This window comes from Entelurus aequoreus, linkage group LG01 (genome assembly GCF_033978785.1).
Source record: "Entelurus aequoreus isolate RoL-2023_Sb linkage group LG01, RoL_Eaeq_v1.1, whole genome shotgun sequence".
NCBI lineage: Eukaryota > Metazoa > Chordata > Actinopteri > Syngnathiformes > Syngnathidae > Entelurus > Entelurus aequoreus.
The window spans coordinates 8,780,636-8,805,484 of record NC_084731.1 but is presented as its reverse complement, the minus strand read 5'-3'; the positions used below and the strand labels follow the sequence as shown (position 1 = coordinate 8,805,484).

Here is a 24,849-nt window from a genome sequence, read left to right as displayed (position 1 = left end):
TTTACCATTTACACAACGTGACAACTTCATTGCTTTTTGTGTTTTTAATCTATATAAATATGTTTTATTTTGCTTGAACAAAGAGAATCACCATAGAAGGGAGATTGATGCATTTTGAGTGGAACCTAAATTAAGTATGTTGTCATCACTGGTTGAGATAGCAAGAAAAATAAGGGAAAAATTCACTTTCCAAAAAAATGTTATTAAATGCATTTATTTGCTTTGATAAGATTAATAAAACAGTAAGAGTCTTTTAACCGTATACTTATATCCGACGCAGAAGTATTTGATTTATATATGATCCTTCATATTGGCAGCCATGTTCGTCCATTCATTCATTCATTCATTCATTCATTCAGCAGAGCATTAAGGCCTGGTTCACACCAACGCCGCCGCTTTAAAGCGGCGAGCAAAGCGCCGTCATTTTTGTCAATTTTTCTACGAATATCCCGATCTCCGAAGTAATGTTATGCTTTGATACGCTCTGATACGAATTCTTTGCCGCTTTGTTACCGTTCCTCACGATTTGATGCCGCTTTGATCCCGCTTTGATACGCTTTGAATCACGCTTTGATACGTTTTATTGCGCTTTATTGAACTTTATTACGCTTTATTACGCTTTGATGCGATTATTATTTTGTGAATTTGATGAATAAATTGCGTGCGCACACATAATATAATAAAAAAGAGAAATATGACAAAAAAATAAGAAAAAAATGTGAAAAACTCAGTATACTAAGTTTTCCCCACATTTTTTAGATTTATCTATTCATTTGATTTGTCTTTTTGTTTTATTATATACAAGATAAAACACATAATGTAATAAAAAAGAGAAATATGACGAACAAATAAGTAAAAAAAAAAGTGAAAAACTCAGTATACTGTTTTCCACCCATTTTTTATATTCATTTATTTTTTCAATTTCTCTTTTTTTTCCGTTATATTATGTTTTATACCTTCATTTCTTTTATTTCTTTGTCATCTTAATAAATATCTATCTTTCATTTCTTATGCTAGTTGACAATAATAAAAGGCATTTCTTTTAAACGTAACATATTGTCTTTATTATTAAGGAAGATGTTATCAACAAAACGTTTTTTTAAACGTTTTACTTAGGCCTGGTTCACACCAACGGCGCTTGCCGCGCTTTAAAGCGGCGAGCAAAGCGCCGTCATTTTTGTCAATTTTTCCACGAATATCCCGATCTCCGAAGTAATGTTATGCTTTGATACGCTCTGATACAAATTCTTTCCTGCTTTGTTACCGTTCCTCACGATTTGATGCCGCTTTGATCCAGCTTTGATACGCTTTAAATCACGCTTTGATACGTTTTATTACGCTTTATTGAACTTTATTACGCTTTGATGCGATTATTATTTTGTGAATTTGATGAATAAATTGCGTGTGCACACATAATATAATAACAAAGAGAAATATGACAAAAAAATAAGAAAAAAATGTGAAAAACTCAGTATACTAAGTTTTTCCCACATTTTTTAGATTTATCTATTTATTTGATTTCTCTTTTTGTTTTATTATATACAAGATAAAACACATAATGTAATAAAAAAGAGAAATATGACAAAAAAATAAGAAAAAAATGTGAAAAACTCAGTGTAATAAGTTTCCCCCGCATTTTTTAGATGTATCTATTTATTTGATTTCTCTTTTTGTTTTATTATATACAAGATAAAACACATAATGTAATAAAAGAAAAATATGATAAACAAATAAGTTAAAAAAAAAAGTGAAAAACTCAGTATACTGTTTTCCACACATTTTTTATATTCATTTATTTTTTCAATTTGTCTTTTTTTTTCGTTATATTATGTTTTATACCTTCATTTCTTTTATTTCTTTGTCATCTTAATAAATATCTATCTTTCATTTCTTATGCTAGTTGACAATAATAAAAGGCATTTCTTTTAAACGTAACATATTCTCTTTATTATTAAGGAAGATGTTATCAACAAAATGTTTTTTTAAACGTTTTACTTAGGCCTGGTTCACACCAACGGCGCTTGCCGCGCTTTAAAGCGGAGAGCAAAGCGCCGTCATTTTTGTCAATTTTTCCACGAATATCCCGATCTCCGAAGTAATGTTATGCTTTGATACGCTCTGATACGCTCTGATACGAATTCTTTCCCGCTTTGTTACCGTTCCTCACGATTTGATGCTGCTTTGATCCCGCTTTGATACGCTTTAAATCACGCTTTGATACGTTTTATTGCGCTTTATTGAACTATATTACGCTTTGATGCGATTATTATTTTGTGAATTTGATGAATAAATTGCGTGCGCACACATAATATAATAAAAAAGAGAAATATGACAAAAAAATAAGAAAAAAATGTGAAAAACTCAGTATACTAAGTTTTCCCCCACATTTTTTAGATTTATCTATTCATTTGATTTCTCTTTTTGTTTCATTATATACAAGATAAAACACATAATGTAATAAAAAAGAGAAATATGATAAACAAATAAGTAGGGATGTCCGATAATGGCTTTTTGCCGATATCTGATATGCCGATATTGTCCAACTCTTTAATTACCGATACCGATATCAACCGATACCGATATCAACCGATATATACAGTCGTGGAATTAACACATTATTATGCCTAATTTGGACAACCAGGTATGGTGAAGATAAGGTCATTTTTTAAAAAAAATGAATCAAATAAAATAAGATAAATAAATTAAAAACATTTTCTTGAATAAAAAAGAAAGTAAAACAATATAAAAACAGTTACATAGAAACTAGTAATTAATGAAAATTTGTAAAATTAACTGTTAAAGGTTAGTATTATTAGTGGACCAGCAGCACGCACAATCATGTGTGCTTACGGACTGTATCCCTTGCAGACTGTATTGATATATATTGATATATAATGTAGGAAGCAGAATATTAATAACAGAAAGAAACAACCCTTTTGTGTGAATGAGTGTAAATGGGGGAGGGAGGTTTTTTGGGTTGGTGCACTAATTGTAAGTGTATCTTGTGTTTTTTATGTGGATTTAATAAATAAATTAAAAAAAAAAAAAAAAACGATACTGATAATAAAAAAAACGATACCGATAATTTCCGATATTACATTTTAACGCATTTATCGGCCGATAATATCGGCAGACCGATATTATCGGACATCTCTAACAAAAACCCAAATGTTGTACTTCTCTCTGATAAAATATGGTAGCAACAAGCTCCCACTTCTTACAGTGTGGTGAGTCCGAGTGCTGCAAAAGCCTTTGGACCAAATAACCTTTTGTCTATTTATAGTCGGGTTATCAATAAACAATGATGTCACAGTCACATCAAAAACATTGAACATGTTCTACAATGTAAATAGTAGAAATTCAGAGTGTAAAATGTTGCAAGAACAAGAAGTGACACGTAGGCCAGAAGCCTCATGAGCAAATTTACTCAAGTAAATGTTAAAAAAAATCATTTTAATCACACGGAAAATACATTTATAACACCGTATACATGTTTTTATCCTGACAGCATGTCCCTAATGTGTGTGTGCGTGTGTGTGTGTGTGTGTGTGTATTTGAGATGTCCGATAATGGCTTTTTTGCCGATATTCCGATATTGTCCAACTCTTAATTACCGATATATACAGTCGTGGAATTAACACATTATTATGTCTAATGCTGGATGCATTAAACCAGGGGTGTCCAAACTTTTTCCACTGAGGGCCGCACACAGAAAAAGGTAAGCATGCAGGGGCCATTTTGATATTTTTCATTTTCAAACCTTAACAAAATATATGGATTTTTTTTTTTTTAACCTTTAGGGCTGCCGGGGACCATAAAGGGTCTCGGTCATTAAAATGTAAAAAAAAATGAGTCAAATTATTATTATTTTTTGTTTAACACTTACAGTAAATCTCTATATCAATTTCAGGTGGATATAAAGTAAAAAAAAATTTTTTAAAAAGGTTTAATGCCTTTTCTGTCAAAGACAACTTTGTTTTTTATAGTAAAACTGAAATATGCAGTATTTAGTAATTAAAGCCCTGAAAGATCAATTGATTTTAATTATTTAATATTTTTGAGTAATCACAGTGAAATGTTAAATAAAATCCTACTAAATATATTTGGGATCCAAAAGGTCCCCCACTCATAAAGTGATACATTTGTATTAGTTTTTTTTTTACTTTTCACACTTAAATTACGAGATCAACCTCAGATGTATCTGTTGATTTTACGTTTCAACTATTATTTTGTTTGTATTATGCTCTTTTGTCAAATAAAACTTTGATGTTTTTTTATGGCAACCACACAATATATGCAATATTTTGATGATATGTTTTAAGTAATAATTCATTATAACATAGATTTTTAGTCTTTTTTTTTTTTTAGCAATGGCAAAAAAAAGAAAAATAAACAAAGACAAAAGAAAAAAAGCAGCCTGCATGGCAGCTTTGTGTCAACATTGCAACTTTTTCTTGTTAGATTTCACCTCATTCCACTTTTTTTTAAATGTTTTTTTAAATTTTTGCAATATTATCAATTTTGCAATTTTTGCCGAATGTGTGGGGGGCCGGTAAACAATTAGCTGCGGGCCGCAAATGGCCCCCGGGCCGCACTTCGGACACCCCTGCATTAAACAATGTAACAAGGTTTTTCCAAAATAAATCAACTCAAGTTATGGAAAAAAATGCCAAAATGGCACTGCCATATTTATTATTGAAGTCACAAAGTGCATTATTTTTTTTAACATGCCTCAAAACAGCAGCTTGGAATTTGGGACATGCTCTCCCTGAGAGAGCATGAGGAGGTTGAGGTGGGCGGGGTTAGGGAGTAGCGAGGGGTGTATATTGTAGCGTCCCGGAAGAGTTGGTGCTGCAAGGGGTTCCGGGTATTTGTTCTGTTGTGTTTATGTTGTGTTACGGTGCGGATGTTCTCCCGAAATGTGTTTGTCATTCTTGTTTGGTGTGGGTTCACAGTGTGGCGCATATTTGTAACAGTGTTAAAGTTGTTTATACGTTCACCCCCAGTGTGACCTGTATGGCTGTTGACCAAGTATGCCTTGCATTCACTCGTGTGTGTGAAAATCCGTAGATATTATGTGACTGGGCCGGCACGCAAAGGCAGTGCCTTCAAGGTTTATTGGCGCTCTGTACTTCTCCCTACGTCCGTGTACACAGCGGCGTTTTAAAAAGTCATACATTTGACTTTTTGAAACCGATACCGATAATTTCCGATATTACATTTTAAAGCATTTATCGGCCGATAATCATCATCATCATCATCATCATTTTTATTTATCTCCTTCATTGATGTGCATCTTTGATAGACAATTATACCACAATTATTCAGTTACACCGTTACACACCAATGCCTGAGAAGGAGCAGGATGAAGAAAAATCTTATATTTTCCTGCCCCCTTCACATAATACATAGTCTTACTTAATGATATGTGAACCAACAATTACATCCAAATATAACGAAAACAAAACAAAACAAAACAAAACAAAAAAAACACAAGTGCAAAACTTCATGAAGTACAAACCGAACAAAAATACAAAAGAAGTAATATACAGGTACACCTCACAGGATGATACAAAACAGATACAAAACCAGGCAAAAAACAAGTAAATTAATAAATATAAAGCAAAATGTAAACACTTATGGCTGTCCATATGATTTTATTGTTCTGTCTTTATATATTTTTTTCAATTTGAATATATTTTTACAATCTTTTATCTCATTATAAAGAGAATTCCATAGTTTAACCCCCACCACTGATATACACATTTGTTTTAAAGTTGTCCTTGAATACTGATGTTGGAAATGACCTTTTCTTCTATGCTCTTCATTCTCAGAAGTGATGACAAACATTTTTTGTAAATTTGCTGGTAATGTTTTGCTTTTAGCCTTAAACATGACACATAATGTCTGTAACTTTACTAGCTCCTGTAATTTCAATAAACCTGAATTAATGAATAATATGTTAGTGTGTTCTAAGTAATCTACTTTATGAATAATCCTTATAGCTCTTTTCTGTAGTTGATACAATGCCTTTATGTTACTCTTATATGTGTTCCCCCACACTTCCACACAGTAGTTGATATATGGCAATATAAGTGCACAATACAATATACGCATTGCCCTATAATCTAACACATATTTTACCTTATTTAATATAAAAATACTCTTAGACATCTTTTTCCGCAGATGTGCAATATGAGATTTCCATGTCAGACCGTCATCCAGTATCACTCCTAAAAATCTAAGTTCAGAAACCCTTTCAATATCTATTCCATTTATTGACAATTTGATCGTTTCCTCCCTTTTCCTCTTACAAAAAATCATGAACTTTGTTTTTTCTACATTTAATGATAATTTATTGGCATCAAACCATCTCTTAAGTTTAATCATTTCCTGTTCAATAATTTTTGATAATGCTTTTAAGTCGTGTCCCGAACTATAAAAGTTGGTGTCGTCCGCAAATAATACAAATTTCAATAACTTTGATACCTCACATATATCATTAATATATAAAATAAACAATTTTGGTCCCAAAACCGAACCTTGTGGAATTCCACATTCAATCCTCATTTGTTCAGATGTATTACCCATAAAATCCACAAACTCTTGTCTATTATCTAAATAACTTCTTAGCCAGTCTAAAACTACTCCTCTCACACCAAATGAATACAACTTGGACAATAATATAGAATGATCTATAGTATCAAATGCTTTTTTAAGATCGATAAATACCCCTATAGTGTATTTCTTATTATCAGTTGCTGTTGCTATATCCTCAATTATATTCATTACAGCTGAAGCAGTGGATCTATTGGTCCGGAATCCATACTGGCTCTCACTCAACAGCATGTTCTTTTCAATAAAACTATCTAATTTTTTTACAAATATTTTTTCAATTATTTTAGAAAATTGTGACAGTAGTGACACTGGTCTGTAATTAGTGAATCTATGTTTATCTCCCGTTTTAAAGAGTGGAATTACCTTTGCTACCTTCATTTTATTTGGAAAGGTCCCTGTTTGAAAAGAAAGATTAAAAATATAACAAAGAGGTTTGATGATACAGTCAATAGTCTTTTTTACAATTATCATGTCTATACCATCACTGTCTGTTGATGTCTTATTTTTCAGTTTTGTTACCACCGATACAATTTCATTTTCACTAACATCTCCTAGAAGCATGGACTGTAGCACTTTGCTTCCCCCTCTCCATCCACTCTGTATATCTTTATGTTCTCCAATACTCTCTGCCAATTTGGGTCCAACATTCACAAAAAAAGAATTGAATCCGTTTGCCACTTCATTCATATTTGTTATCATCTTATTATCCTCATTGATAAAATGGCTTGGTGGGTTTGTAGGCCCAGATGTTTTTCCTATTACCTTGTTCAGAATATTCCAAGTTCCTTTGATATTGTTTTTATTTTTTTCTAGTAAATTATTATAATATTCTCTTTTTGCTTGTCTCATTATTGTTATCAATTTGTTTTTGTAAACCTTATATTTTGTTTCAGCATCCTTTGTTTTTACTTTTATGAAATCTCTATAAAGTTTGTTTTTCTTTTTACAAGCATTCTGTAGTCCCTTTATAATCCAAGGCTTTTTATTGTAGCTGTCTCTTTGTTTCCATACATTCGGACAATGCTTTTCATACAATGATAAATATATATTAAGAAAAGCCTCATATGCAGCATTTGCTTCTCCCCCATACACCTCATTCCAGTCTGTTTCAAATAAGTCCTTCCTAAACCTATTTATTGCCTCTTCAGTTCTTTTCCTTACATATCTATGAGTTTTTTCCTCCCTCTTTTTATCAATTGGACAGTCATAAGTAAGAAACACAGGTAAGTGGTCACTTATATCATTAATTACTAGTCCACTTTTTATATTATTTTTTATGTCATTTATAAAGATGTGATCAATTAACGTTGCACAATTTGTCGTTATTCTACTGGGTTTGGTGATCAATGGATAAAGCCCTCTACTGTATACCACATCCAAGAAGTCTCTTGTTGATTTATTTCTGGGTGAGCTTAGCAGGTCTATGTTATAGTCGCCACACATGACAAATGTTTTATTTTCCTTCACCTTACACAATAATTCTTCCAAACTATCATTAAATGCTTCTACTTTAGACCCAGGTGTCCTATACATACACGTAACAATAACATTTCTCTTCTTTTCTATTTCTACCTCTACAGTTACACATTCAAATAAATCATCAATTACCACTGTCATACATTCCACAGGTCTACATTTCAATTCACAGTCAACAAACAGGGCCACACCTCCTCCCTTCTTGTTTCTTCTACTACAGTGATACAACTCATACCCGTCAATGGAGAAATCGATACCTCTGTCTTTATCGATCCATGTTTCAGAAAGTGCTATTATTTTGAATTTGCCATTTAGAGTCTTCAGGTATTCGTCAATCTTTGAGAAATTTGCATATAAGCTTCTACAGTTGAAATGTATTAAAGAAAATGTATTATCTAAACTAACATTGTCATTGAATTGTTCCTCTGTGTAGTAGTCACATGTAGCATTGATTGAGTTGAACAGATGGTTTTCTGGGTCAACATCATTTTCAAAGTCATACAGTTTATAGTCCATGTATTCAGCTCTTAGAAACTTTTGATTCTCAGTTGTCTCACCTTCTCGCTGCGTAGCCTTCCCCGTCTCCAGCCAAGGATGAGCCGTGTCAGTCATAAGTCTAGCAGGTCTCATCTATATTGATCCAAGTCGCGGAGCTCTCGGATCATGACAACTTTGGCTTCTTCATATGGTCCATTTAGCCGAATCATGATTTTGCAGTTCCGTGTCCATGTTGCTTGTATCTTGTTTTCTTTTCTGAGGATGCGTGCTTGTCTTGCAATGTCAGCGTTCTTCTTGGTAAGATGTTCATTGATGTAAACCCCAGTTCCCTTCAGCTTCCTTCCCTGCCGTAGTAACTCCGTCTTGTGTTTCCGATTTACAAACCGGATCACAATGGCTGGGTTGGTTCTGCTGTCCTTCCTGGGGATAGTATGGCACGCTGAAATGCTGCCACTTTGAAGAGTCATGTTCTTACTGGAAAAAAAGTTAATTACTTGCCGTTCAAGTGTCACAAGTTCGTCTGCCGGGGCTTCGGCGTCCTTGTCAGCGTCCCTGCTGCGAGTCCCGGCCACTCTTGCATATGTGCGATGTTTGGTTTCTAGTCCACTTATAATTAAATCGTCCATTCTGGTGTACTGTTCAATTTCGTCAATTCTTGCTTCTAGGTCAACAATTTTCTTGTCTTTTTCCTTGATGATGTTTTTCAGCATTTTGATTTCGGTCAACAACTCCATGAGTGTGTCTTGCTGTTTGGCCACTGTCCTTACATCCTCCGACAGGGAGTTAAGCGATTTTCTGATCTCCTCCAAGTCTTCCTCGAATTTCTTGTGTTTCGCACTCATTTTCTTAATTCACTTGGTTTTCTTCTTAATTTCAGTTCGGTTTCTTTACTGGCTAAAACTCACAACCCAAATTGCCGAGACGCGTCACTGCACTTTCGCCTTCCCACCGATGGGGTCCCGTCCGGCCTGGCAAGCCTCGCTCCAGCCTCTCTCCTCTCCCGGGCCTCGCCGCAGTCACCTGCCGGTCTCGTCTCCACGAGATGGTCCCGCTGCTGCCAGCCGCTAGCCGTTAGCCGCCAGCCTGGCCTCTCCCTCGCCGCCCTGCTGCCGTCACTTGCCGCCGCGAGAAAGCTGCTGGTCCCGCCGCAGTGAGGTGGTGGTGCCGCCGCTGCTGGCCGGTAGCCGGGCCTCTCCCTGCTTGGTTGGTGCGGGCCTCACTGCTGTGTAGCCGGGCGACGGCGGCATGAGCCTCTTCCTTTCCAGATGTTTCGCGTTCGTTTGTGGCGTGCTGCTGCTCGGCCCCGCTGTGGTCTGCTGTGGCGTGCTGCTGCTCGGCCCCGCCGTGGTCTGCTGTGGCGTGCTGCTGCTCGGCCTCGCCGTGGTCTGCTGTGGCGACCATCGGCAGTCCGATATTATCGGACATCTCTAGTGTATATATATATATATATATATATATATATATATTAGGGCTGCAACTAAGGATTAATTTGATAATCGATTAATCTGTCGATTATTACTTCGATTAATCGATTAATAATCGGATAAAAGAGACAAACCACATTTCTATCCTATCCAGTATTTTATTTAAAAGAAACAGCATACTGGCACCATACTTATTTTGATTATTTATTATTGATTTATTTATCTCAGCTGTTTGTAAATGTTGCAGTTTATAAATAAAGGTTTATTAAAAAAAATAAAAAAAAATTTATAAAATTTTTTTTTTTTTTAAATACTGTGCGCATGCGCATAGCATAGATCCAACGAATCGATGACTAAATTAATCGGCAACTATTTTAATAATCGATTTTAATCGATTTAATCGATTAGTTGTTGCAGCCCTAATATATTTATATATATATATATATATATATATATATATATATATATATATATATATATATATATATATATATATATATATATATATATATATATATATACACACGCACTACCGTTCAAAAGTTTGGGGTCACCCAAACAATTTTGTGGAATAGCCTTCATTTCTAAGAACAAGAATAGACTGTCGAGTTTCAGATGAAAGTTCTCTTTTTCTGGCCATTTTGAGCGTTTAATTGACCCCACAAATGTGATGCTCCAGAAACTCAATCTGCTCAAAGGAAGGTCAGTTTTGTAGCTTCTGTAACGAGCTAAACTGTTTTCAGATGTGTGAACATGATTGCACAAGGGTTTTCTAATCATCAATTAGCCTTCTGGGCCAATGAGCAAACACATTGTACCATTAGAACACTGGAGTGATAGTTGCTGGAAATGGGCCTCTATACACCTATGTAGATATTGCACCTAAAACCAGACATTTGCAGCTAGAATAGTCATTTACCACATTAGCAATGTATAGAGTGTATTTCTTTAGAGTTAAGACAAGTTTAAAGTTATCGTCATTGAAAAGTACAGTGCTTTTCCTTCAAAAATAAGGACATTTCAATGTGACCCCAAACTTTTGAACGGTAGTGTATATATATATATATATATATATATATATATATATATATATATATATATATATATATATATATATATATATATATATATATATATATATATATATATATATATATATGTATTAGTGTTGTAACGATACCAATATTTAAAAAATCTTAGGGTACATTAAACATATGTTTATTATTGCAGTTAAGTCCTTAAATAAAATAGTGAACATACTAGACAACTTGTCTTTTAGTAGTACGTAAACAAACAAAGACTCCTAATTTATTTATACATGTGCAGTAACATATTGTGTCATTTATCGACCTATTATTTAGTCAACATTATTAAGGACAAGTGGTAGAAAAGGGATTATTAATCTACTTGTTCATTTACTGTTAATATCTGCTTACTTTCTTTTTTAACATGTTCTATCTACACTTCTGTAAAAATGTAATAATCACTTATTCTATTGTTGTTTGATACTTTGCATTAGTTTTGGATGATACCACAAGTTTGGGTATCTGGGATCTGAGCCGAGGACGTGGCCCTTTGAGACGCTGGTGATTTAGGGCTTTATAAGTAAACTTTGATTGATTGATTGAATAATAACGTGATCATTTTGACAGCCCTATCCAAAGTCATTAAAAACAAAGAAAGACGGGCAACAGGAAAGGAACTCCCACTAACTTTTTTTCAGTTCAAATTTTTGGTCATGTCCACAAACACTCTGAGGTGTGTCAACTTAAACGGGTTCCCTTTAGAATATTCCCTGGGGGGCCCAAAAAAATCAGGGTACTTTGAGCTCCTATGGTTTAGACCAGGGGTCACCAACGTGGTGCCCGCGGGCACCAGGTAGCCCGTAAGGACCAGATGAGTCGCCCGCTGGCCTGTTCTAAAAATAGCTGAAAGAGCAGCACTTACCAGTGACCTGCCTCTATTTTTTAAATTGTATTTATTTACTAGCAAGCTGGTCTCGCTTTGCCCGACATTTTTAATTCTAAGAGAGACAAAACTCAAATAGAATTTGAAACTCCAACAAAATATTTTAAAGACTTGGTCTTCACTTGTTTAAATAAATTCATTAATTTTTTTTACTTTGCTTCTTATAACTTTCAGAAAGACAATTTTAGAGAAAAAATACAACCTTAAAAATTATTTTAGGATTTTTAAACACATATACCTTTTTACCTTTTAAATTCCTTCCTCTTCTTTCCTGACAATTTAAATCAATGTTCAAGTAAATGTATTTTTTTATTGTAAAGAATAATAAATACATTTTAATTTAATTCTTCATTTTGGCTTCTGTTTTTTCGACGAAGAATATTTGTGAAATGTTTCTTCAAACTTATGATTAAAATTCAAAAAAAATATTCTGGCAAATCTAGAAAATCTGTAGAATCAAATTTAAATCTTATTTCAAAGTCTTTTGAATTTCTTTTAAAATTTTTGTTCTGGAAAATCTAGAAGAAATAATGATTTGTCTTTGTTAGAAATATAGCTTGGTCCAATTTGTTATATATTCTAACGAAGTGTAGATTGGATTTTAACCTATTTAAAACATGTCATCAAAATTCTAAAATTAATCTTAATCAGGAAAAATTACTAATGATGTTCCATAAATTATTTTTTTTAATTTTTTCAAAAAGATTAGAATTAGCTAGTTTTTCGCTTCTTTTTTTTCGGTAGAATTTTGAATTTTAAAGAGTCGAAATTGAAGATAAACTATGTTTCAAAATTTAATTGTCATTTGTTTCGTGTTTTCTCCTCTTTTAAACCGTTCAATTAAGTGTAAATATCATTAATTATTAATAATAACATAAAGTTAAAGGTAAATTGAGCAAATTGGCTATTTCTGGCAATTTATTTAAGTGTGTATCAAACTGGTAGCCCTTCGCATTAATCAGTACCCAAGAAGTAGCTCTTGGTTTCAAAAAGGTTGGTGACCCCTGGTTTAGACAGAAGTGACAACAGGTTGTGTTCATTGAGCGTTCTCTTCCCCCAGGTATGGCCGCGGTCTTGCCGAGGACGCTGGGTGAGCTCCAGCTCTACCGGATCCTGCAGCGAGCCAACCTTCTCTACTACTATGAAGCCTTCATCCAGCAGGGCGGTGACGATGTGCAGCAGCTGTGCGAGGCCGGTGAGGAGGAGTTCCTGGAGATCATGGCACTGGTCGGTATGGCCAGTAAGCCATTGCACGTACGCCGCTTGCAGAAAGCGCTACGCGACTGGGTCACCAACCCGGCCATCTTCAACCAGCCCCTGACCTCACTGCCGGTCTGCAGCATCCCTGTCTACAAGCTGCCTGAAGGCTCCCCGACATTACTGAGTCCCCAGGACCGGGCCAATACATCCAGCACCAAGATGACCAAAGCGGTCGCGACCTGCTCCGACGCAGGAAAGCTGGACGTGGCCCGGGACAAAGTGTCCGTAGGGTCTCCCCTCCAGGGAAATAGCGAAGCTCGGTTCTGGTCGGGACACAGCAACGATAGCGAGCACAGCCTTTCCCCCTCTGACCTGGGCTCGCCGTCCTCACCCAGAGAAGTGATGGAGGCTCTGGATGCGGCTGCCGTGCAGTCGGTCCTAGAGTGCGTGGACAGGATGGCACCAGGACTTGCCAAGGCGGACATCGCTGATGTCAAAGAGCAGCTCAAGAGCAACAAGAAACTGGCAAAGATGGTCGGACACATCTTTGACCTGAGCGACGAGGATCCGCGGAGGGAGGAGGAGATTCGCAAATACAGCGCCATCTACGGACGCTTCGATTCAAAGAGGAGGGACGGCAAACACCTGACACTCCACGAGGTGCCGCCTCGTTCCTTCAGGTGTAGAAACATTCCAACCGATCAATTTCGGCGCTCACGTTTACCTTCTTGTGCAGCTGACGGTGAACGAGGCAGCAGCCCAGCTCTGCATGAGGGACACTGCCCTGCTGACCCGCCGCGATGAGCTCTTCGGACTCGCCCGGCAGATCTCTAGAGAGGTCACCTATAAGTACACCTACCGCACCAGCAAGTAAGACGCATCGTTATGTTCTGCCATCACAACCACGCCTTCTGAACAACTTTGCTGTTTGTCCTCAGGTCTCGCTGTGGAGATGAGCCCTCTCCTAAAAGAATTAAAACTGAGGTCAGTTTTTTTGGGTCTTCTGATTTTACAAACCCCAAAACCAGTGAAGTTGTGTAACATCCCACAGGTGAACAGGCTAATTGGGAACAGGTGGGTGCCATGACTGGGTATAAAAGCAGCTTCCTTGAAATGCTCAGTCATTCACAAACAAGGACGGGGCGAGGGTCACCACTTTGTCAACAAATGCCTGAGCAAATTGTTTAAGATCAACATTTCTCAACCAGCTATTGCAAGGAATTTAGGGATTTCACCATCTACGCTCCGTAATATCATCAAAAGGTTCAGAGAATCTGGAGAAATCACTGCACGTAAGTGAATATATTACGGACCTTTGATCCCTCAGGCGGTACTGCATCGAAAAGCGACATCAGTGTGTAAAGGATATCACCACATGGGCTCAGGAACACTTCAGAAAACCTACAGTTTGTTGCTACATCTGTAAGTGCAAGTGGCAAAAAAGACTGAGAAAGTTGAGGAATGCTCATCAAACACTTATTTGGAACATCCCACAGGTGAACAGGCTAATTGGGAACAGGTGGGTGCCATGATTGGGTATAAAAGCAGCTTCCATGAAATGCTCAGTCATTCACAAACAAGGATGGGGCGAGGGTCACCACTTTGTCAACACATGCGTGGGCAAATTGTTGAACAGTTTAAGAACAACATTTATCAACCAGCTATTGCAAGGAATTTAGGGATTTCACCATCTACGGTCCGTAATATCATCAAAAGGTTCAGAGAATTTGGAGAAATCACTGCACGTAAGCGATGATATTGCAGACCTTGGATCCCTCGGGTGGTACTGCTTTAAAAAGCGACATCAGTGTGTAAAGGATATCGCCACATGGGCTCAGGAACACTTCAGAAAAACCACTGTCAGTAACTACAGTTTGTCGCTACATCTGTAAGTGCAAGTGGCAAAAAAAAAAGACTGAGAAAGTTGAGGAATGCTCATCAAACACTTATTTGGAACATCCCACAGGTGAACAGGCTAATTGGGAACAGGTGGGTGCCATGATTTAGTATAAAAGCAGCTTCCTCGAAATTAAAGATTAAAGTACCAATGATTGTAGTGGCCTAGTGGTTAGAGTGTCCGCCCTGAGATCGGTAGGTTGGAGTTCAAATCCCAGCAGAGTCATACCAAAGACTATAAAAATGGGACCCATAACCTCCCTGCTTGGCACTCAGCATCAAGGGTTGGAGTTGGGGGTTAAATCACCAAAATGATTCCCGGGCGCGGCGCCGCTGCTGCCCACTGCTCCCCAAGGGGATGGGTCAAATGCAGAGGACAAATTTCACCACTCTGATCAGTCATTCACAAACAAGGACGGGGCGAGGGTCACCACTTTGTCAACAAATACGTGCGCACATTGTCGAACAGTTTAAGGGTAACTTACGCATCTGTGAAGGCACCATTAATGCTGGTTCTGGAGCAACGTATGTTGCCATCCAAGCAACGTTATCACGGACGCCCCTGCTTATTTCAGCAAGACAATGTCAAGTGTCTAAACATAGCCATGTTTAGAGTAGCTAGTACTTTTCCTTTGCATATTCTACCAGTATCTTTTTGTCTTCAGATTGTCTGTTTAGTGTCTTAAACCATCAGGAATGTGAAACCAAACCCCCACATCTTCCTTATCAGTGTTGCGAGGGAGAGAGAGAGGGGGGGGTGAGGGGGGCTTTCTTTGTGTGCAAGAAGTTGGCTTTTCCGTTTGAATGTCAGATCAACTAGAGTAGCCGATATGAACGTATTGGTTAAGTTGACCTCCTAAAGCTTTAGTAAAACTTGAAAATATTCCATTTCTGTCTTGATGGTCCTTCTTCCTCAGCATATATGTCATCGAAAGAACTTGGGATTGACCAGTAACTTAATTTTCCTGGGAGGAAGAGCTGGTCGACGCAACAATTGCCACGTGGTACAACAGCATGGCTTCATAGTAACAGAGTGCGGGTACTAGACTGGCCTACCTGTAGTCCAGACCTGTCTCCCATTGAAAATGTGTGGCGCATTATGAAGGCTAAAATACCACAACGGAGACTGTTGAACAACTTAAGCTGTACATCAAGCTAGAATTGGAAAGAATTCCACTTCAAAAATGTGTCTCCTCAGTTCCCAAATGTTTACAGAGTGTTGTTTAAAGGAAAGGCCATGTAACACAGTGGTAAAAAAACGTATTTGCAATGTGTTGCTGCCATTAAATTCTAAGTTAATGATTATTTGCAGGAAAAAATGAAGTTTCTCAGTGTGAACATGAAATATCTTGTCTTTGCAGTCTATTCAATTGAATATAAGTTGAAAAGGATTTGCAAAATTCTGTTTTTATTTACCATTTACACAACGTGACAACATCACTGGTTCTGGGGTTTGTACTATAAAAAAAGGATACTAGCAATCTTGACTAGGAGAATAACAAATATGTCTGCGTTCGATACACCTGGATGAGAAGTTCTTTAAGCTACTCCGGACAATGGATGGAAACACACCAACCCAAAAGAGGTGCCACTCAATGTCGCTCGTTTGCATCTTTAGGAGAACTTCTTTGACATCCAGGAGGCGCTGCAGGCCATTCACATGAGGCAGGAGATGCTGCGGGAGCAGCTGGCCTGCGCTAAGTCCAAAGGAGACGAAAGCATCGGACGGAATCTGCAGGTACGCTCATCTGGCCGTCACACAGACCGTATTTTTCGGAGTATAAGTCGCACCGGCCGAAAATGCATGATAAAGAAGGAAAAAAGCTATATAAGTCGCACTGGAGTATAAGTCGCATTTTTGTGGGAAATGTATTTGATAAAAGCCAACACCAAGAATAGACATTTGAAAGGCAACTTAAAATAAATAAAGAATAGTGAACAACAGGCTGAATAAGTGTACGTTATATGAGGCATAAATAACCAACTGAGAAGGTGCCTGGTATGTTAACGTAACATATTATGGTAAGAGTCATTCAAATAACTATAACATATAGAACATGCTATACGTTTACCAAACAATCTGTCACTCCTAATCGCTAAATCCCATGAAATCTTATACGTCTAGTCCGGGGGTCGGCAACCCGCGGCTCTAGAGCCGCATGCGGCTCTTTAGCGCCGCCCTAGTGGCTCTCTGGAGATTTTTCAAAAATGTATGAAGAATGGAAAAAGATGAGGGGAAAAAAAAATCTATTTTTTTTGTTTTAGTATGGTTTCTGTAGGAGGACAAACATGACACAAACCTCCCTAATTGTTATAAATCACACTGTTTATATCAAACATGCTTCACTGATTCGAGTATTTGGCGAGCGCCGTTTTGTCCTACTTATTTTGGCGGTCCTTGAACTCACCGTATAGTTTGTTTGCATGTATAACTTTCTCCGACTTTCTAGGACGTGTTTTATGCCACTTTTTCTGTCTCATTTTGTCCACCACACTTTTAACGTTGTTCATGAGTGCACAAAGGTGAGTTTTGTTGATGTTATTGACTTGTGTGGAGTGCTAATCAGACATATTTGGTCACTGCATGACTGCAAGCTAATCGATGCTAACATGCTATTTAGGCTAGCTGTATGTACATATTGCATCATTATGCCTCATTTGTAGCTATATTTGAGCTCATTTAGTTTCCTTTAAGTCCTCTTAATTAAATGTATATCTCATGACACATGTAATATGGCTTTTAATAATTTTGCGACTCCAGACAGATTTGTTTTTGTATTTTTGGTCCAATATGGCTCTTTCAACATTTTGGGTTGCCGACCCCTGGACTAGTCTCGTACGTGAATGAGCTAAATAATATTATTTGATATTTTACGCTAATGTGTTAATAATTTCACACATAAGTCGCTCTTGAGTATAAGTCGCACCCCCGGCCAAACTATGAAAAAAACTGCGACTTATAGTCCGAAAAATACGGTACATACAAACATACATACATTTTGAAACATTTTCAAAACAAAAAGTATTGTCTTTGGTTCATGACATAGTGTAGCAAAAACAATCCTATACTAGATTTCAGGACAATCAATCAAAGAAGAGGATAAAGTAAGACTTTTGGGTGTTACACTTATACACTTTCGTGGTCTTAATATATCAATCAAATTGTCCCTAAGATGGGTAGACGTATCACTGCTGTTGCACTGCAAAAAGTCAGTGTTCAAAAACAAGAAAAAAAATAAAAAAATAAATGAGGGGTATTTTATTTGAACTAAGCAAAATTATCTGCCAATAGAACAAGAAAATTTGTCTTGTCAAGACTTTCCAAAACAAGTAAAATGAGCTAACCTCAATGAACCCAAAAATACCTTAAAATAAGTATATTCTCACTAATAACAAGTGCACTTTTCTTGGTAGAAAAAAAGAGAGAACTTTTTGCTCAATATGTTGAAAAATATTCTTAAATGAAGTAAATGCTAGTGCCATTATCTTGACATAATGATATGCGCTCGGCATTACATTTCTAGAAACCAGCAAACTTATACTAAAAACTAATTTATTGTTCTTAATGGAAAGGCAACAAGGCAAGCGCTTGTTACTCTCGGGGTCTCCTAGCCGCTCAGGCAAATCATATGGTCTAAAAATGCATTTTTCCATGGATAACATGACATCATCGCGCCAAGTGCATGCTCTTTTAGTCAATAAGTGTGCATATATACAGCCCGGCCCCCGGGCCAAACATTTTTTAATTGTAATTTTGAGGAATTTATCTGAATGTGCATGAACTATTTCTGTTCAAAATTGTTAGAAATGTTAAATGTTTAAATATTAACTGTCAGTTTACTGTACTGTGCCAACTGTACTACTATATGAGTACGTATTTTCTATTGTTTCATTGAAAATAAAACAGCAAAGTCCATTTGGCTGTCATCTGTTTTAATTATGAGACACAATTGTGTCAAAATCATGATTTTTTTTTTTCATGATTGAAATAAGAAATGATTACTTAAAAAAAGTAGTTTTATACTTGTGAGTGTTGATGACACAGCTTTGCAACACTTGATATTCTAGTTTCAAGCATGTTTTACTCAATATAGGTCATCAAATCTCAGCAACAAGCTGTAATATCTTACTGAGATCATTTAGGACCAAAACACTTAAAACAAGTAAAACACTCTAACACAAAATAGTGAGAAGAATTATCTTATTAGGCAGAAAATAAGCAAATATCACCCTTATTTGAGATATTTCATCTTACTTAGATTTCAGTTTTTGCAGTGCAGCCAGTTGGTAATGTCACGGCTGTCGTCACGGCAACACGGCACCGATGTTGGCTATTGATGAGCTTGTTCCCGTCATTGAGGCGTGGAAACACGCCTTTTTACGCGCGTGACTTCCTGTGTCAGCGTGTCGCGCGCACTCAGTCTGCGTTTGTGCGCCTGTCAGGATGATGCGATTTCCCATAACGCTTTTCAGAGAAGGAAGAGATTACACGGCTGGCGTACAATGAGAGCCCTGCGGAGGACACGGCACGTTGATGCTCTAATTCACGACGACAGAAACGACGATCATTTCCAGACGTTTTCATTGACGGGGCCCCCTTTTTTTTTTTTTTCCGTATCAGGGGACCGCGAGTCCAGAGTCACGTGACCTGTCTTTGTGTGTTCAGATGCAGCTGGAGCGTCTGCTGGCGAGGCAGATGGAGATCCTGCAGGATGCGGCGGTGCAGGAGCGGCTTCAGGCTCTGGACTGGAGGATCCCCCCCGCCGCCTTGAAGTACCTGACTGACGCCCAGAACACCAACGGGGCCGCGGGTGACGCCAGCAGAGAGACCCAGGGTACCGTGCTTTTCCTCTTTGGCTGGTGGCATGCATGGGCTAATGTGAGAATGAGTTTCTTCATTAGTATTCACTCTGCAGGGCCTCTTCTCCTCTTCCTCCCTCACTCACAGTGACAGCTTCTTCTATTGCACTGCCTACAAATCCCACAATGCACCTGTAATCATTCCACTGTAACAGTTCTACTGGGTGCTCCCCAAAGTCATGCGTATACGACTTAATCATTTTTAAAAGGTACAATTGTAATCATCATAGGATTTGATTAAAATTGTCATTTTTAAAGTAAATGATTATATTAAAAGTCTACCATTAATTAAATAATAATTATTTGCAAAATAATAAGACACAACATGATATGTGGGAATATTTACAGTATATACAGTCGTGGTCAAAAGTTTATACACGCTTGTAAAGAACATAATGTCATGGAAAAACAATGCCACTGTTTTTAGCGGTAACATTCAAGCAACAGAGCTGCCAGTTTTTTTGTTTTTTACCATAAAATCTTGTTTTTGGTTGCCCTCAGAGGGTCGCTTTTAACAGTGAGTAATATATGAATATATATATATATATATATATATATATATATATATATATATATATATATATATATATATATATATATATATATATATATATATATATATATATATATATATATATATATATATATATATATATATATATATATATATATATATATATATATATTTTATTTTTTTTTTGCGTTTGACCAGCGTTCCTCCAAAGGGGAATTCAAATTGCTAGTCTCTCCCAGATTCTTTTTATGGCAATAAGCTGACGTTTATATTCAATCACCAGGCAGTAGTTGGTATTTTGTGGTTTATTCTCCAAGCTTAGAGGACAAACGTGAGACCAACCCAGTACACAAGCGTTCCCTCGCCCAGTCTAGATCGGTCTACCAAAACCCCGGAACTCCTGTGTACTTCCCTCTGTCCCTTGCCCCCCACCCTCCTTTGTTTAGACTACTTCTTGTGTTATCTCTACTCTCTGCATTCCACTGCTAGAAGACCGACACCTTACTTTGCAGACTATATATATATATATATATATATATATATATATATATATATATATATATATATATATATATATATATATATATATATATATATATATATATATATATATATATATATATATATATATATATGTATAAAATACATTAACAATATTTTTTTTTTACATAAGCTGCAAAAAAATATTTCAATTTTACTTTACAAACTGGCAGCTCAGTCACCAGAATTTTACAGTTAAAGCAGTGTTGTTGTTTTTACAGCACATAAAAGAATTGAATAAATGGAAAAACAATACCACTGTTTTTAGCAGTAAAATTCAGGCAACAGAGCTGCCAGTTTGTTTGTTTTTTACCGTAAAATCTTGTTTTTGGTTGCCCTCAATATATATATATATATATATATATATATATATATATATTCATATATACGTATATATACATATATATGAATGAATGAAATAAGTTTATTTTGGTCATATATATATATATATATATATATATATATATATATATATATATATATATATATATATAAAAATGAATGAATGAATGAAATAAGTTTATTTCGGTCATATATCTATTTTTTATTTTTATACTTAGTTGCACTTTGAGATTTTAACAAATGTAAAGTGCGTAACAAATGCAATTCATTATTATTAATATATATATATATATATATATATATATATATATATATATATATATATATATATATATATATATATATATATATATATATATATATATATCTTTTTACATAAGCTGCAAAAAAAATATTTGAATTTTACTTTAAAAACTGGCAGCTCAGTCACCAGAATTTTACAGTTAAAACAGTGTTCTTGTTTTTTTACAGCACATAAAAAAATTGAATAAATGGAAAAACAATACCACTGTTTTTAGCGGTAAAATTCAAGCAACAGAGCTGCCAGTTTTTGTTTTTTACCGTAAAATCTTGTTTTTGGTTGCCCTCAGAGGGCCGATTTAAATATATTATATATATATATATATATATATATATATATGTATATATATATATATATATATATATATATATATATATATATATATATATATATATATATATATATATATATATATATATATATATATATATATATATATATATATATATATATATATGTGTATATATATGAATGAATGAAATAAGTTTATTTTGGTCATATATATATATATATAAATGAATGAATGAATGAATGAAATAAGTTTATTTCGGTCATATATCTATTTTTTATTTTTATACTTTGTAGCACTTTGAGATTTTAACAAATGTAAAGTGCGTTACAAATGCAATTCATTATTATTATTATTATTATATATATATATATATATATATATATATATATATATATATATATATATATATATATATATATATATATATATATATATATATATATATATATATATATATATATATAAAATATATTAACATTATATTAAATGGAAAAAACAATACCAATGTTTTAAGCGGTAAAATTCAAGCAACAGAGCTGACAGTTTGTTTGTTTTTTATCGTAAAATCTTGTTGTTGTTTTTTTTGTTTTTCAAGCGGTAGAAAATGGATGGATGGATATATATATATATATATATATACAGTATACTGTATATATATGTGGGTATATTGTATATATATGGTATGTAGAGTGTCTGTGTGGAGCATCTGGTAAATTAAACTGCTGGAATGAACCTTGTGTCTTTTCTGCGTGTTTTCTTTAGATGAGCGACCCATGAACCTGCGAGTTGTCAGTCAAACCATGCAGGAAGGTGACCTCCCGCTGGGCAAACAGCTGGCCAACGAGCTGAAACGTCATCACAACCACAACAGCAGCACAGAAGAGACCAAAACAGCAGCGACAGGTTCGTGGTGCTTTGACGCAGATCACATGCTGTGCTCACTGTCCGTTTTGCATGAAGAAGTGCTATTCCTAGCCCCTTCCTGCTCTTTTACTGATAAGAGTAAAATGGCACATTTCTCTCAGAATTACCACTTTCGCCCGTGGCATGCAGCATCAATGCTGGTTAGGGATGTGACGATCAACGGCATTATGATAACTACGGTAAAACTCCTGACGGTTGGTATTACCCTTTTAGATTAAAATAATCCAAAAACCGAGATCGATAAATACCCTTTGATAAACTCACAGACTGACTGGTGCCATTTAACATGAAAACGAGAGACATTAACTTCTTTCCCCATTAAGAAACAAACTAACCCAATCCAAACTTACTGTCTGAGCAACTATGATATTCAATTGTGCACATTTGAACCTACAAACTGCTTTATTAACACACAGTCTGATCTACAGTATACAGTACAAAACAATATTTATGGATTCAAGGAGCTGTATTTATCATACTTGTACTCATATTTAAAACAATACAAGCTTAGCCATTAAAAGAGATACAATACCAAGACCAAAAACATTGTCAGTTCAGTATAAGAAACACAAAACATGCAAAATAGTGGGTTTTCTAACAGTGTGTCTATTTATTTTAGTTATTTTTAATTAAATAACTTAGAATAATAATTAAAGCTGCAAGCAGCGATGGACGGGACCGACTTTGAGGGCTCATAAAATCCAAACCGGAGCAGTAATTTAAACTCTTTTATCAACTTTTAATCAGAAGGGTTCAATCTCTCTCCTGTGCTAATTTGAAGCCGACACGACAAACGCGCTCAGAGGAGATAATGTTTGAAAAAAGGTGACTGTTGTTACACAACTTTTGTTTTGAAGGGGGAATTGCAAACTTCCTGTTGATTTTTGCTGGGGGTTGTCAGTGTATGAAATATAGGTCTAAGTGAGACCTACTTAGAGGTTTTCGTTTCATGTCTCTACGACATTCCTACTGGGAGTTACAGGCATTTTTGTCTGTGTTTTCTTCCTAGGGGGCGCTAGAGCGCAATTTTGAGTTTTGGGGTTTGGTTTTTTGATTAGATCGCAATTTTTTTGCCAGTCCTGATGTGTTTTTCCACTTTGGTGAGTTTTGAAGCATGTTAAGAGGGTCAAATTACAGCTCAAAGAGGCGGCGGTATAATACCGTATTTCCTTGAATAGCCGCAGGGGCACTAATTAATTTAAAACCTCTTCTCACTCCTGCGGTTACCAAAACCATGCGGAATGAGCAAGCATGCTCTAATTATTTTAAAACCTCTTCTCACTCCGGCGCATACCTTATCATTAAAAACACATTTAATAAAAAAAACGTTATTATGATCTTACCTTTACTTGTAGATGGGTCCATGTGCAGCTGCTTCTGATCAAAGGCAGTCTTTCTCATCTTTCTTCAATTTTAAAAGTCTCTGGAGATATTCCTTTAATTATTACCTCCTGCTTCAATTGAAAGTCCAGTTTAGAAAACGGTTTTATTTTAGATATGTAATCCTCCATGTTAAAAGTGCAAGCAAACAATTGCTGCATGCTTGCTGCTTGTTGTCTTCTTCTGCAGTACCTGTCTCCTGCAGTACTGGTAGTCGCAAGAAGGATCACTAGCGCCCTCTACCACCTGGAGGCGGGAGTCATTTAATGACTCATATTTGACCCGGCGGAAGTGCCAAGCATGCGCTAATTATTTTGCGAAACGAGTTTGACCCGGCTGTAATTCTAGGCAGGCGAATACTATTTTCCCGGCGCCAATTCAAGGAAATACGGTAATAAAATGCTAGAAATACAATAGGGTCCTCTGTCCCAAAGGGACTCGGTCCCTAATAATACCATTTATAAGTACTTTTTCAGCACACTCAATACCGCGATAATGATGATAACCGTGACAATTTTGATGGCAATAACCGTGATATGAAATGTACATGTGACAGTCTCAAGCCGTGGTGTGGGTTCCAAGGACCACCAAGCGCAGACATTCTGCGAGCAGGTGT

The 24,849-nt window shown here is 36.0% G+C and overlaps 1 protein-coding gene across 1 annotated transcript in view; it reads left to right on the top strand.

Annotated features, from left to right (window-relative positions):
• LOC133655005 (NGFI-A-binding protein 1-like) overlaps window positions 1–24,849 on the top strand; it is a 44,063-nt gene that overhangs the window by 13,663 nt on the left and 5,551 nt on the right. The window contains exons 2-7 of the mRNA XM_062054930.1: window positions 13,045–13,844; window positions 13,921–14,054; window positions 14,123–14,168; window positions 16,699–16,818; window positions 19,747–19,915; window positions 22,692–22,832. Of these exons, the coding sequence (XP_061910914.1) occupies window positions 13,047–13,844; window positions 13,921–14,054; window positions 14,123–14,168; window positions 16,699–16,818; window positions 19,747–19,915; window positions 22,692–22,832 (1,408 nt within the window). The 5' untranslated portion in view covers window positions 13,045–13,046. The remainder of the gene's footprint in view (window positions 1–13,044; window positions 13,845–13,920; window positions 14,055–14,122; window positions 14,169–16,698; window positions 16,819–19,746; window positions 19,916–22,691; window positions 22,833–24,849) is intronic.